The following is a 14,542-nucleotide window of genomic DNA, read 5'->3' as shown; positions in this document are numbered from 1 at the left end:
CATGTCAGTATTCAGCCAAATTGTCATTGAAAAACCAAGTTTGCTCTCTATATTCTCTGTAGTTACTGTGGTTGCCTGACCAGAGGTCACTTTTCTAAGATACTTGAAGTGCTTTGAAGTTCCCAGACTTATTTCCTCTCTGAGCCTTGTCCTAGATTTCAGCTTTCATGAAGACATGAGCTTAGGAAATCAGTTTGCTCAAAAAAAAATAAATAAATAAAAAACAAACTAATGATACAGCAGAGTGGAAGAGGAATAATACAGTTTTCTGAATCTGCTGGCTTTCGGTTGGGAAATCAACACCTACACGTTTTTGACAAATCTCCATCTGTGCGACTCACCGCAGTGTAATCCATTTCTCCACGGACAAGACGTTTAGGTGAACGCCAGTATTCCTGCAAGAAACATAGTTATTTTCACTTCAGGAAAAATGAAGTTTGATTACTCAGGATGGAGTTGTAGCATTTTTTGACAGCGCTTCGAGCTAATTCTCCTCAGGAAAGCTCGCTGCAATTACCTGGCGCTCTTTCTGGGCACTTTAGCTGTGAAGAGAGCTACAATTTTCACTCCCACAGCAAAAGTACGGCCTCTTCTCTCCGCGACTCTCCAGCCGGCTTTAAAGTGAGCTGAGATTGACATTTCTTGGTGACCTGAAAGTCCAGAGAGGAATTCTTTATTTATTTTCAAGAAGCTGCCAGCCTGGCTGTTACGTAAGGTGATGAATGAAAATGATGAGACTGGACAGAAGCAGGGTTAGTGTTGTATATTAAAGATAAAAATAAGATGAAAACTATTGACACATTAGTTAAAAGTAGCATTTTCATAAACTAATTCAATTAATTAACATAAACAGAAAAAATAACAAAAATTTGTGGTAAAAAAAAAATGAAATAATATAATGATAAAATGCTAAATATGTAATAAAAAAAGTCTTCAGTGATGGTTGTTAACACAAATTGCATCTTCATAATGACAAATGACTATAGTGTGGGAGTTGTTTTTCAATAAACAAACAAAGTACACACACATATATACAGTATGTCAAACTTCTTTTTTTTTTTTTTTACAAGTGTTTAGTTTAAATTGATCTCCAGTAAACTTTGTAATGAAGCACAAATATTCAAATACCAGTGTTGTTTTTGAAAATTACTGAAAATTACTGAAAATTAAATAATTTAAAAGTTTGTATTTTTAAAATGTTTTAATTGAAATAAAGCTGTAATATATATGAAAAACTTAGAAATGTTGCCAGTGGTTCAGTGGCAATTAACTGAAATAATGAGTTTGAAGTATATTTAAATGATTAAAACTAAAATTGAAATAAAAATAATTTATTCCAGTTGAATAAAACTATTTATTTTAGTTTATATTATAATTAAAGCTTGTGAATTGAAATATAAAAATGACAAAAACACATAATAATATTGCTAAAACTTAAAGTTAAATTTAAATTAAATAAGTATACTTAAAATTATAAATTTCCCCAAAATAATACTTTATAATGGATATAATGAAGCACAATTACTCAAGTACCAGTGTTGTTATTAACTAGAACTGAAAGTTAAAGGGGTCATATGATGTTGCTAAAAAGAACATTATTTTGTGTATTTGGTGTAATGCAATGTGTTTATGTGGTTTAAGGTTCAAAAAACACATTATTTTACACATACTGTACATTATTGTTGCTCCTCTATGCCCCGTCTTTCTGAAATGCGTCGATTTTTACAAAGCTCAACGTTCTGAGAAGCAATGTGTGCTCTGATTGGCCAGCTATCCAGTGCGTTGTGATTGGCCGAATACCTCAAGCGTGTGACGGAAATGTTACGTCCCTTACCATGTTGTGATGCGATGAGACTAAAACAATAAAACCCGCTATAAATGAGGCATTTGTTGCATTCAGAGAGGGCAGAATTCATAGTGTTCACATTGTAGGCTACTCTTTCCCAGGTTCAGAAAACAGTCCTCCGTAAAATGCGCTGCACACACTCTAATATTTGCGTTGTACTGTTCTGGAACAGTGTTGTAAATATAACTTAACCACTTATTTCTAGTTGTGTCCTCGTATGGAAGCCAACGAAACGCAGCGTCTCTAGGACATGGTGCCAGCGGCAGCAACAATACTACAGCGAGTGTTATGGTGATGGTCATAACAATACTACAGCAAGTGTCAGATGGGTGAGTTCTTATCTGAAGGATAGGAAGTAGGTGGTGGATATTGGAGGAACAATGTCTCAACCACAATGTATAGAATGTGGGGTCCCTCAAGGGAGTGTTTTGGGTCCACTTTTTTTCCTTATATATATAAATGACCTTAAGTCTGTATGTTCATGTGAACTTTTTTATATGCAGATGATTCAGCGTTATTGGTTTCACATAAAGATAAGAACATAGTTGAAAGAACCCTCGGTGTAGAACTATCAAATGTCAGTAGGTGGATGTCAGATAATAGACTATCGCTTCACTTCGGGAAAACGGAAGCCATACTGTTTGGGTCAAAAATAAGATTGAAAAGATCTCCTGGCTTTAAGGTTTTAGTTGGAGATAATGAGATCAATGTAAAGGAATCAGTTAGTTACCTTGGTTGTTTGTTGGATTGCCACTTGTCGGGAGTGGGCCAAGCGCAAAAGGTTATTACCAAGGTAAATCAAAGAGTACGTTTCTTGGCCAGAATCTCAAGGTTTCTGGACAAGAAAGCGATGTTAACTCTGGCAAGTGCTTTAATTCAACCTTATTTTGACTATGCATGTTGCTCTTGGTGTAATGGTGTCTTAAAGCACCTGAAACATAGGCTTCAGACTGCTCAAAATGGGGTTATAAGGCTTATTTTGAACCTCCCCATGAGATCTCATCTTGATATTTCTCATTTTGAGACTATTGGGTGGCTAAAAGTAGAAGATCGAGTCTCTCAGATTCACCTGTGCATGGTACATAGGACTGTGCATGGGGTTGTCCCCAAATATTTGATCAATTATTTTAATAGAGTGAGAGATGTTTACAGCTACTCCACAAGGTGCAGCCTTACTGATTTTATACTTCCTAGAGTTAAGAGTTATTTAGGTAAAGAGTCCTTTTTGTATGTAGCAACAAGCTTGTGGAACAGGTTGCCAGGAAATCTAAAAATGATTAGAAGTTTAGGAGGTTTTAAGAAGGCACTGAGAAAATGGCTCAGATGCCAATCTTAGTATGATAATGTTGTTTAAATTGTTTTGTTTTTGATAGATCTATTTAATATATATATATATATATATATATATATATATATATATATATATATATATATGGATGTGATAACTGATGCTTTATCTGTTGTCTTTTGTTTTTGCTCTGTCCCTCCCACCTAACCCCCCACCCCTATGGGACCACAATGGAAATAAGCCCTTGGCTTTATTGTGTTATCCTTGACCTTGTTTTTGTATGTTTTAATGTATGGTACAATTGTATGGTGTATCGTATTTATTTATTTATTTTTCAACAAAAGGGTCAAATAAAATCAATCAATCAATCAATGGTTTTATGCAAATCTTCCCACACAGTGACGTAGACATGTGGGGGCGTGTTTGAATGAGCCGTTTTAGGAAGGCTTAGACGACTCTTACTGTTATAAAGAATATCTCTTTGGATTTGAGACTTTATTCTTAGCTGGACTTGAAAACATATCTGTATGACTGCTTGTCTTTCCACACTTGACCTATTTTCAGTGCTTCTATCATTGAATCTGTGTGAGTATCTGTGTTGATACGACTGACTGTTCAAGATGTTTTTATAGTTGACAGAAAAGTACTGACACATCTGGCCCAAAAAATGTTTTGTTGTTGCCTACGCAATAATTAGACCCCTCGCTTAAACCAGTTTCAGGATCTCATCGGTATTATGAAAAGGTAGAGACAGCAATCTGCTTGGACATGAATAATTCAGCATTTTTTGTCTGGAATGTCTTTGTTTTACCATTCATCTTTTAGTACAGCCCTAAATCTTAAATGTGCTTCTCTATGAAATATGATGTGATGTATTGATATGAAGCATCTGTAAACAGACCTATAAATTACTATGAATCGCCACTCTGTCTGCTCCAGAATTGTATGTTGCATACATGAAAGTACACTGTGTTCTTGCTTGGAGAAAAAAAAGGTAAAAAAAAAAAAAAAGGAGTACAACAGCAAATGGTCAGGAAGCATCAGCGTTCAATTCTGTTTTAAATAGCAGCCCGGCACATGTTGATAGGGGCCCGTCAAAATATAAAGGTCATTTGTCAGCACTCTTGGGCGACTTGCCTCTCCCGCGGCGGGATGCCCTGCGGTTACATCTTCTACTGATGCAGCAGCTGAGATGGGAAATGTACATATTGCTGATTCAGCCCCACTTCTGCAGCCCTCATACATTGCAATGAAACAACAAAATACATTCTTAATAATAATAATAATAAAAAGTGTTGTCAATATTATTTTAAAACACCATTGAGCAGACTAAAATCAATACATTATTTAAAAATAAATGAATGAAATATTTTAATAAAATACATCCATACATGCATCATTCCTGATATAATATAAATATAAATATAAAAAATTATTGTTGTGTTTTTTAATAATAATATCAATGCAACGCTGATCGCATGTCTAAATAAAACATTAGAAAATAAGTTAAATGTAAATTAATAAATTATTCAACATTCTGGGAAAACATATGGAGGGCCAAATTACTCAAAATAAAATGATTGAATATACATTTCAACACGCTGTTAAATATATAAATTCTTAACAGAAAAGAAAAGAAAGTAGATGTGACATCCACGAAAGAAAGAAACTGGATGGATAAATGGATGTCATAGATGTCACAGACTCAATACTACTGAAAATCTCACACAGAATCTTCATAAGGCGGTTTGGAACATTTTAACTATTTTCATAAGAAATAAACAACAGATTCTAGACATTGTTATTAATTATTTTTATAGTGCCATGCAGTCCTGTAACCTGTGTTTTCACTGAAAACCGATTTTTCAGCGGATCGCTACATCAGATGATAGTCTCATTTACATGAAAGTAATGGTGTTCCGTATGGCAACCAGCAGGCTTTGTATTTCAGGTCTTAGGGCAACATATCTAATCATACATAGAGTGCTGAACGGTACAGTACAGCGTCTTGCCTCCTCAGCACATTGGCTCTGACTGGAGAGGGATATATGACCCGAGGCAATGAATGGATTGAGCCATCAGCTCATGTTGATCTCTGCTGGTTATAATTCCAAAAACCATTTACTGTAGCAATACAGCTTTATAGGCAGCATTCACAACGACACAAAACCTTTTTTACAGGACAATTCATTTTTAAAGGTGAAATCTATACACATGGACAGTAATCAGTGAATATTATTCCAAAATATTTATATCTACTGTATATAAAATATAATATGAAATATAAAAACTGTATTTTGAAAATATCCTAAAATCACCCTGGCCCTCAAGTGTTACTCAGTGTCTGTGATCCTCGTTCTGATTGGTGGATTTCACTTCAGAATTGTGGGTAGTGTAGTACTAATGTATCTGAAATTCTGCTGCTGGAAATTGAAGTTTCCATTTTGTCTGATGTCACCAAGGCTTCTTTGTCACAACTGAATCAATTGAATTTGGTTTGATCAAACTCATCACAAGTCCTTCGTTGTTGTTGTTTTTTTCTTCTTTTTTCTCTCTCTCCGAATATCCAGTTTTACTTGGATTTGGATTACATTACAGAAGTAAATTAGGTTGTGAATTCAGTTTCTTGTAGACTTTAGCCTCATAGAAATCACTCTCAAATCAAGCAGCTTTTTTGTCGGTCAACGCGTCAAATTTGCATGACCAACTTAAACATGAGATAAATCTGCATGGGGAAATATTTCGCTCTCAATTGAAACTCTTGGATTAGTAGTGAAAGCGACAGTAAATGTAAACACACCAGGACTTATAGGACTAATTCACCAAAAAGGGAAAATTTGCTGATTATTTACTGAATATTTAGTTGGAGAAATGTAGCATTACATCACTTGCTCACCAATTGATCCTCTGCAGTGAATGGGTGCCGTCAGAATGAGACAAGCTCGTCATTTTAGCTGGAAGCAGTGGTTTGAAGTTAAAGGAACACTCCACTTTTTTTGGAAATAGGCTCATTCTCCAACTCCCCCAGAGTTAATAAGTTGAGTTTTACCGTTTTTGAATGCATTCAGCCGATCTCCGGGTCTGGCGATAGCACTTTTAGCATAGCTTAGCATAGATCATTGAATCCGATTAGACCAGTAGCATCACGTTCAAAAATGACCAAAGAGTTTCGATATTTGTCCTATTTAAAACTTGACTCTTCTGTAGTTATATCGTGTACTAAGACTGGCGGAAAATGAAAAGTTGCGATTTTCTAGGCTGATATGATTAGGAACTATACTCTCATTCCAGCGTAATAATCAAGGAACTTTGCTGCCGTACCATGGCCGAAGCAGGCGCAGTGATATTACGCAGCGCCTGAAAGTAGTCCCCAGCTAGGTAAATAGTTATAATATAATATAAACTCTTTGGTCATTTTTGAACGCGATGCTACTGGTCTAATCGGATTCAATGATTTATGCTAAGCTATGCTAAAAGTGCTATCGCCAGACCCGGAGATCGGCTGAATGGATTCAAAAACGGTAAAACTCAACTTATTAACTCTGGGGGAGTTGGAGAATGAGCCTATTTCCAAAAAAAGTGTTCCTTTAAAAACGTCTTAATGATGGATTTGTTTCTTACAAGACTTCACAAGACATTAATTGATGGACTGGAGTGGTGTGGATTACTTGTGGATTATTGTGATGTTTTTATCAGCTGTTTGGACTCTCATTCTGACGGCACCCATTCACTGCAGAGGATCCATTGGTGAGCAAGTGATGTAATGTAACATTTCTCCAAATCTGATTAAAAAACATACTCATATACAACTTGGATGACCTGAGGGGGAGTAAATTGTCAGCAAATTTAAATTTTTGGATGAGCTATTCCTTTAAAGTCGCACAGTCCCAGTCTTGACGTTGACTGATTTCTCTGTTAGTTTGCGCTCACTGATTAGAGTAACCATATGAATTGAGTAAAGCACCCAACGTTTTTATCAGGTCGCCATGAACCAGAGTGAACTGGGCCAGTCAAGGTCACTGTCTGCCCCTGCAAATTACCTTGGGATAGTGGATATCTTCCCTCATTACTCAGACACAAGATCTGAAGGTAATAGCTCAGAAGAGACAGACTTAGCACGGAGTGAATGAGATTTTAAGGGGCTTGTATTTCCTTCATCTCAGCTTAGAGACCAAACAGAAACCCAATCATTCCCCTTGGAACAAAGTTTGACTTTAAGAATGGAAGGACATTGGGGCACAAAAACAAAAGGCCCCGTTCAAGTCAAAGAACCGCATGAAAAACTGATAAAGAACCCGATAGCCCAGCTATCTGGGTAACTTGAGTATATATTGATGGTTTATTCTCCAAAATTGCTTGCGTCAATGCAGTGCCCTTTAAAATTAACTGAAGGGCTGCTTTTTGCCTCACATTCTGTTTTTAATCAGTGTAGATGGAGCAGACAGTTAAAGTATTCATATTAAAAGGATCTCAATAACTTTAGCTTGTCCTCTGAACCCTTCGCTTCATTACGTACAGGTCGGTCAAGGACTGTCCGTCTACAACATGCAATCATTGTAGAGGCCTCACGGAGTTGTGGAAGGAAGGTTTGAGTACTTGAATAACAAACTGTTTGACTATTATTATTATTATTATTTCAAAACGGTTAAATAATGGCTTTAATAATTGATCTGGCCAGTATATTGGTCTATCACCAATTCAAAATGAAACTGTTATTAGGATTTGGGCGAATAAAAAAAATGCATGCATTAGCATGAAAATATAAGGTTGTTATATTCTGCGGTGTATGGAGTGAGGCTGATTGGCAAGGATGGAGGCCTGGCTGCTCTTCTGTCACTGCAGGCTTTCATCCATACTCCCCATGAAATCAGTACAAAGAACTCAATTAACACTTGCAGCTATGTTCCCTCCCTTCCCAGCTGAGGAAAGCCTTGGGATGAAAGCGTGGAGATTACGGGAGTCTCGGGTGACTCAGACTGAAGGATGGAAGGAGAATATTCATCAGCATTTGCTGTGGCTGCTTTAGGAATTCGGTCTCTTGGAAATCAGGAGACCAACTGACAGCAGGAACTGTAGATATTTGGATTAGATACAAATCTGTTTGTTTAATTGCTTGCTGAAGACCTAGTAATGCCCCAGCAACCACATAACAAACAAACAACCACCACCCAGAAGAACAGGTTTTGCCCAGAAAACCACCATTTAACTACTTTTCAAAAAGTCTTAATTCATATAGGGCGCCACTCAAACACAGTAACGTCCTAGGAAAAATAGATAAATAAAAATAGATGTTTAAGAAATATAATTTCATGGATTCAGATTTGATTTTTGTTTTACATAATATATTTAATTATCAATTGAATCTTCTATTCCTCAATGTTATATTGAGTAAAAGTGAGTACGTCGGGGTCACCAAAAGTGAATATGCATCTTCTGACGTCTTTGTACACGTGTTCTAGTTTGTTGACATTTCTGAGGACTGTTCTCCCCGTTCTGAATTTATTATCTTGTGCGTTGTCCCCTTGGGATGCGTGCAGAATGTTCTTTGCAGCTTTTTTGAAATGTCATGTATGTAGAATATGTGACTGCTTTAGTGTGCAGTGTCCTACATATGCATAAGTAAATAGCATATGAATAGAGAATAAAAATAGAATCTATTTGCCTACCTAACCTATATCACGTTATATATCAAAGTTATCAGTTTCACTTCATTATTTTTTTTTATGTCTGTAAAGCTGTTTTTGGTGTTATAATATGTGTGTATGTTATTTTTTTTTTTTTTTAAATGTATGTTTTAGGATTTTTTCAGTGAATGGGGATCACTGACAAAATGGCAAAAAAAAAAACAATTTAATCATCATTAAAGTGGCTCATGTGGTTTTGAAATGTCAAATATTGTGAAATGTCAAAATTTGAAATGCCTAATTTTTTTTAAGGACAAATAAAAGGCTTAATGTCTTTTTTGCGGCAAAGAAATTCATGGGTTTTAGAAACGGATATGACAGAATTAAAATTTTTGAGTGAACTATTCATTTAACATGCTGTACTCTCTCCTGCCTTGACTGAGTAATAATAAGATTTACATATTAATGAGATGTTTGTATACTAATGAAGCTCCATCAGCCTGTTTTAAGGGGTCAGGGGTCAAGCTCTGTTCTCTTGCTGCTAATTACAAAAAGTACATGCTGCACAGGTGAAAATCTGTTTCTTTGAGTATGTATTAAGAAATAAAATGAGGTCTTCTGTAGCTTAAGAAATTCTCAATAAGTCCAGTGATGCATACTTCAAAAATATCATAAGTTGGCGTTTTTTGACATTAGGGGATCCAGACGTCCCAGTTCCAGTCCCAGACATTTAGTTCACTAAAAAGTGTTTAGCTGTTAGGTTCACTGACTTAAAATGAATTAGAATAAGAACAGTGTGTATTTTTTTTGCTTAGTTTGTACATGATGATAAAAATGAGTCATTTAATAAATTATTTGAAAAAGAAATATTCGCTAATTTAGCTGTGATAGAACAACGGTGAAAAAGGGACAAAAAGTTCCATGGTGTGAACTTGTCCAAACTACCATTTAAAATTTTGCATCATGCACTATGCAAATTTATTTGATGCGGTCTCTCTAATATATAGTTGGTTTGCTGAATATGATGACATTGCTGAGAAGGAAAAACAGTGTCTTTGATAAAACTTTCTTTCTGGAACATCTTTCAGAAAGTCAATACACAATGTATCTGCTTCTTAAGTAATTGAATCAGTCTTTTTCTTTTACAGCCGACCAGCGAGGACGATCTCTGCCCGATCTGCTATGCACACTCCATATCAGCCATCTTCAAGCCCTGCTCCCACAAATCCTGCAAGTGAGTTGCTGCCAACATCCTATCAACAGCTCAGTTCTTCCATTCACTCTTCCATTTAAGAGATTAACACCATGCCGTTAAAGGCTTCAATGACCATTACTTATATATAGCATAAACACTGCCTGAAATACTAAGGACATGTTTCCACTGTTGCGACACAGTAATTCCACTGGCAGTGCTGGGTAAATTACTTAAAAATTACAGTCCATTACTGATTACAAATTACATTATGGAAATTTTAGTTTGTATTGTAATCTATTAGATTACACACATTGAGTAATTTATTCTGATTACTTTTGGATTACTTTCAGATTACATTTGGCATAACATGTAACATTACATTATGCCAGGGTTTAACAAACTGGGGTTCGTGAGTGAACTGCAGAGGGCTTGTTGATAAAAAGCTAATAATTAATTAAATCATAATGTCAAATTAAACTAATCAAAACGAATCAACCCACTTTAAAATAAAAACTATCAAAATAAATATGAGAACGGTAAAAATATAAATATTTGAATTGTTTACCATCATGTCATGTGAACATTAACAAACAATATACTTAAAATCTTAAAAAGGTTGTGTGGCCACTCCATTTTCTGACTGATGTGTGCACTTTCATAAATCTGTAAGACTTTCCAAATGTATGCACTAGTTTTTTTTTTAAATAAAGATGAATAATGTACTACCATTGTGTGAATATGTAATCATGCAATCCATAAAAAGTGTAATCTGATTATGAGCACTTTAAAATGTAATATAACCTAACTACAAGTACTAAATCCAGCAGGCACAGGACGTCATGTTGACGTTGGACATCAGACAAACGTTGCATTTTGGTTGAGAATGAAAATCGGGTTGACGTCAGTATTTGATGGAAATTTGATGTTGACTTAATGTTGGATTTTGGTTACACAACCAGCTGATGTCGGTTTTGGACATCAAATTAACATTGACATTAGACGTTGTATTGACATTGAATTTTGGTCACCCAACATCGCAACCGAAATTTAACCAAATATTAAAATTTTTTAACGTTGTGTGCCTGCTGGGTAACTTGTATTACATGTAATCAGTTACTACCCAGTACTGTCCACTGTTAATGCTGTGGTCTCAGCACTGCATTGAAGTTGTCGCAATACTATTTGTATCAAAACTGTGCTCTCAATCAAATCAATTTTCTTGGCAGTTTTTGAATCGCTTGATGTATATCGTGAAGCGCAGCACAGATAACTCACAATGTGACGTGACTCAGCACTCTTTAAGTGATTAAATGTCACTGACGGACCGATCTCTCGCTCCCTCACTCACTTTGTCTTTTATTTCAGGGCCTGTATCAATCAGCACTTGATGAATAACAAGGACTGCTTCTTCTGCAAGGCCACTATCACTGGAGTGGAAGATTACACCAAACCAGCCAGCTCTTAGTGCGCACTTCACACACACACACACACACACACACATTTGGTGTTCAAAAATCCACATTATGTACACTTTCCCCAAAGACTTCACTTCAAAAACACACATATTCAGGTTGGACTCTTTGTTTCTACTCAGTCCATGTATGGTCACCATCCCGCCACTGTTGGTTCTGCCAGCATTGCCCATCTGCACTGGCGTATCATAACATTTTGTCCTCTGACGAATGGAACAAGGCCTTGCAAGGCAATAGCTCTTCCCAGGTGTCTTTGTGATGAATGGATGAGATCCTGTTTAGAGCCACATGCTCATGGTGCTTCTGAAGGAGCAGCTGAAAAGCTGAATGTGGAAGATCTGCTGATAGTGATGGAGAGTGTCTCGCCACAGTCTTAATCGCTTCTCATTTTGTCCCGGCTTGTTTTCTCATCTGATTTCTGATTTCATCTCCTCTCTGCTCATTTCCATTCTATCCTTTTATCTTATCTATTTCAGTCTTCTCTTTTTTTCTCATGTTGTCATCTCACCTTGTCTCTTCTCGTCTCATTCTTGTCTCTTCTATTATCTTCTCACCTAATTTTCACCTCATTCTTGTCTTTTCTATTCTCTTCTCATCTCATTCTTGTCTCTTCTCATCTCATTCTTGTCTCTTCTCTTCTCATACTTGTCTCTTCTCATCTCATTCTTGTCTCTTCTCTTCTCATACTTGTCTCTTCTCATCTCATTCTTGTGTCTTCTTTTCTTGTCTTATTCTTGTCTCTTCTCGTCTCATTCTTGTCTCTTCTGTTTTCATACATGTCTCTTCTATTATCTTCTCACCTAATTCTCATCTCATTCTTGTCTTTTCTATTCTATTCTCTTCTCATCTCATTCTTGTCTCTTCTCTTTTTGTCTCATTCTCGCCTCATTCTTGTCTCATCTCTTCTCACAAACTCTGGTTATATTATCATATCAGGAAGTCAGATTTAAACTCAGTACTAGTGAACAGTTTTTCATATCACTCTCTGTATTTGCTAATGTTTTTATACTCAATAATGACAGCCATAGTTGACATAGATGACAACAAGTAGTGTCACACTAAGCAGAACCTACAATCACTTTGGATTGTTGTACATGATTTTCTACATTAAAAAAAAGAAACACATCTACATAAAGCTGTTACACTCGCCTGTCATATAACATGTAATAAATGTCTTTTATTACAGATTTATAAAGCATCATACAAGATAAAAAAGGCGGTTTCGGGACATGGACAGTTTACACAGAGACGTAAATGCAATGTGAGACAGTGATAACAATTCCTGTTTGAGAGAAATCCTTTGATTTCCCACCAACACTTGTTCGTTCTGCTCTCCGCTACATTTCTCCATTCGGACGGCTTTCACATTTGATCTGTCGTTATAATGGTGTGGTGTTCGTGAATGTTCTCAAACAAGCCTCAGCTTTCTTCATACCCAGATCTTTCCTTCAGTCTGTTCCATTAGGAGTGCCTAGACTGCTGTTTTTGTTACAGAACACCAACAGACATCTAGATTTAAGTGCTTTGCTGTTGTGTGCATGGGGTTATCTTTCCCAGAATCCTTTGCTAATGGATTATGTTACACTCAGGCTCTGCCTGCACTCAGAATCCATTGCCTTGCCACAGTTCCCTTAAAAGGATATTCAGCCATTGTCAACTGCAATTTTCTACACCAAATAAAAGTCTAGTGGTGTGGCCCAGTTTTAAAACCCACAAAAAAATTAGATGGAGTAAGCCAAGACTGGAGGTGGACCGCAGCTTTGACTGTCACAATACAGTACGCAATTAACAACTTGTACAGAATCCATCATATGCTTCTTACTAATGCACACAGACTGTTTATTTAACACGCAGACAATTTGCTACGACCGATAAACCACTGAACTTCCAAACACTGTATAAAACTGATAATAAGTATGAATTATCAAAACCAAAAGAGTATTTGGGTCACTACTTCTCTCATTTGGACTGTTAAAGCATTGCTCACAGTTTGGTGTAATGTTGTTTTTAAAAAGGGGGTGCATGATATGAATGTAGGACCCCCCTCTATAGTTTACTTAAAGTGTGTGTGCGCGTTTGCGGTGAGTGTGTGCCGATGACTTTAATTTAAGGGTTTCCACTCTCAGGCATCTGCTATTGTTGTCAAAGGGAATTTTAGATAAGTTAAGCAATATTTAAAGGACTGTTGATGTTTTTTTAATTTTTTTTTCTTCTTTTTATTATTTTGTTTAGAAAGAGAGGACATGGCAATTTTTGGTTCTTTCACTTTTGTGAGAGTGTACATGTATTGATGTATTATTAGCATTAAATTATTTATCCTAAATGCTGTCTGGTGTGCTTACTTTGTAGGCACTTTCCAATGTATATATTGGCTTACTAACGTATTTAATTAACATATATTTAAACATATCCCACATTCATTCAACCCTGTTACTGGATGATTTCCTCCCTGTTTAAAGAAAATGGAAATTGGACTATTTCCACATCATGGTGAAAGGCAAGTATAATCTAATTTTGTTTTCTCAATTTGCAAGTGTTCTAGATACAAAAAATAAAATAAAATTGGAGAATAAACAATTTTCACTCAGAAATTGCTAGTAAGTTTTACAAACTATTATAAAGAAATGGTAAGTTATATTTAATGTAAAACATTGGTGTAGAAAAACTGAAATAGTATTTCTTGTAAAAATGTACTCAAATAACTTTGTAAAAATGATTTTTCAAAGCTGTAAATAGTGTAGTTGACCTCATTCATTGAGCTCAACCATTCAGCCCTGTTACCAATGTTATTGTAAGAAAAATTGTTAAACATAATGGGTTTTGTTCACCTAAAATAATTAACAATTAGCATTTTAATTAAAATCTGCAACTGCGTTCCTTACAACCCTGTTACTCATTTGGACATATTTTTTATTTAAATGCACCAGTTAACTTTGGATTTCATTATTCACATTTCATAACTGCAATGAATATTTATATATACACACATATATATATATATATATATATATATATAAAACTAAAAATTTGCATTTTGCTTTTATAAATTATGTATAAATTAAACAGGTAACAGGGATGAAAAGTTTGCAAAGTATTATCAAATATATTTTATATTAA

The 14,542-nt window shown here is 35.6% G+C and overlaps 1 protein-coding gene across 3 annotated transcripts in view; it reads left to right on the top strand.

Annotated features, from left to right (window-relative positions):
• LOC131531454 (E3 ubiquitin-protein ligase RNF123) overlaps positions 1-13,879 on the top strand; it is a 133,657-nt gene extending 119,778 nt beyond the window's left edge. For 2 of the 3 annotated variants that reach the window (XM_058762226.1, XM_058762227.1), the window contains exons 39-40: positions 9,907-9,992; positions 11,319-13,879. In XM_058762226.1, coding sequence (XP_058618209.1) covers positions 9,907-9,992; positions 11,319-11,418 — 186 coding nt within the window. In that variant the 3' untranslated portion in view covers positions 11,419-13,879. The remainder of the gene's footprint in view (positions 1-9,906; positions 9,993-11,318) is intronic. The other variant, XM_058762228.1, reaches the window with a different exon arrangement.
• Positions 13,880-14,542: the final 663 nt, after the last annotated feature.

Source organism: Onychostoma macrolepis, chromosome 22 (genome assembly GCF_012432095.1).
Source record: "Onychostoma macrolepis isolate SWU-2019 chromosome 22, ASM1243209v1, whole genome shotgun sequence".
Lineage (NCBI taxonomy): Eukaryota > Metazoa > Chordata > Actinopteri > Cypriniformes > Cyprinidae > Onychostoma > Onychostoma macrolepis.
Note: the sequence above shows the minus strand (reverse complement) of the source record. Positions and strands in the feature narration are given on the sequence as shown.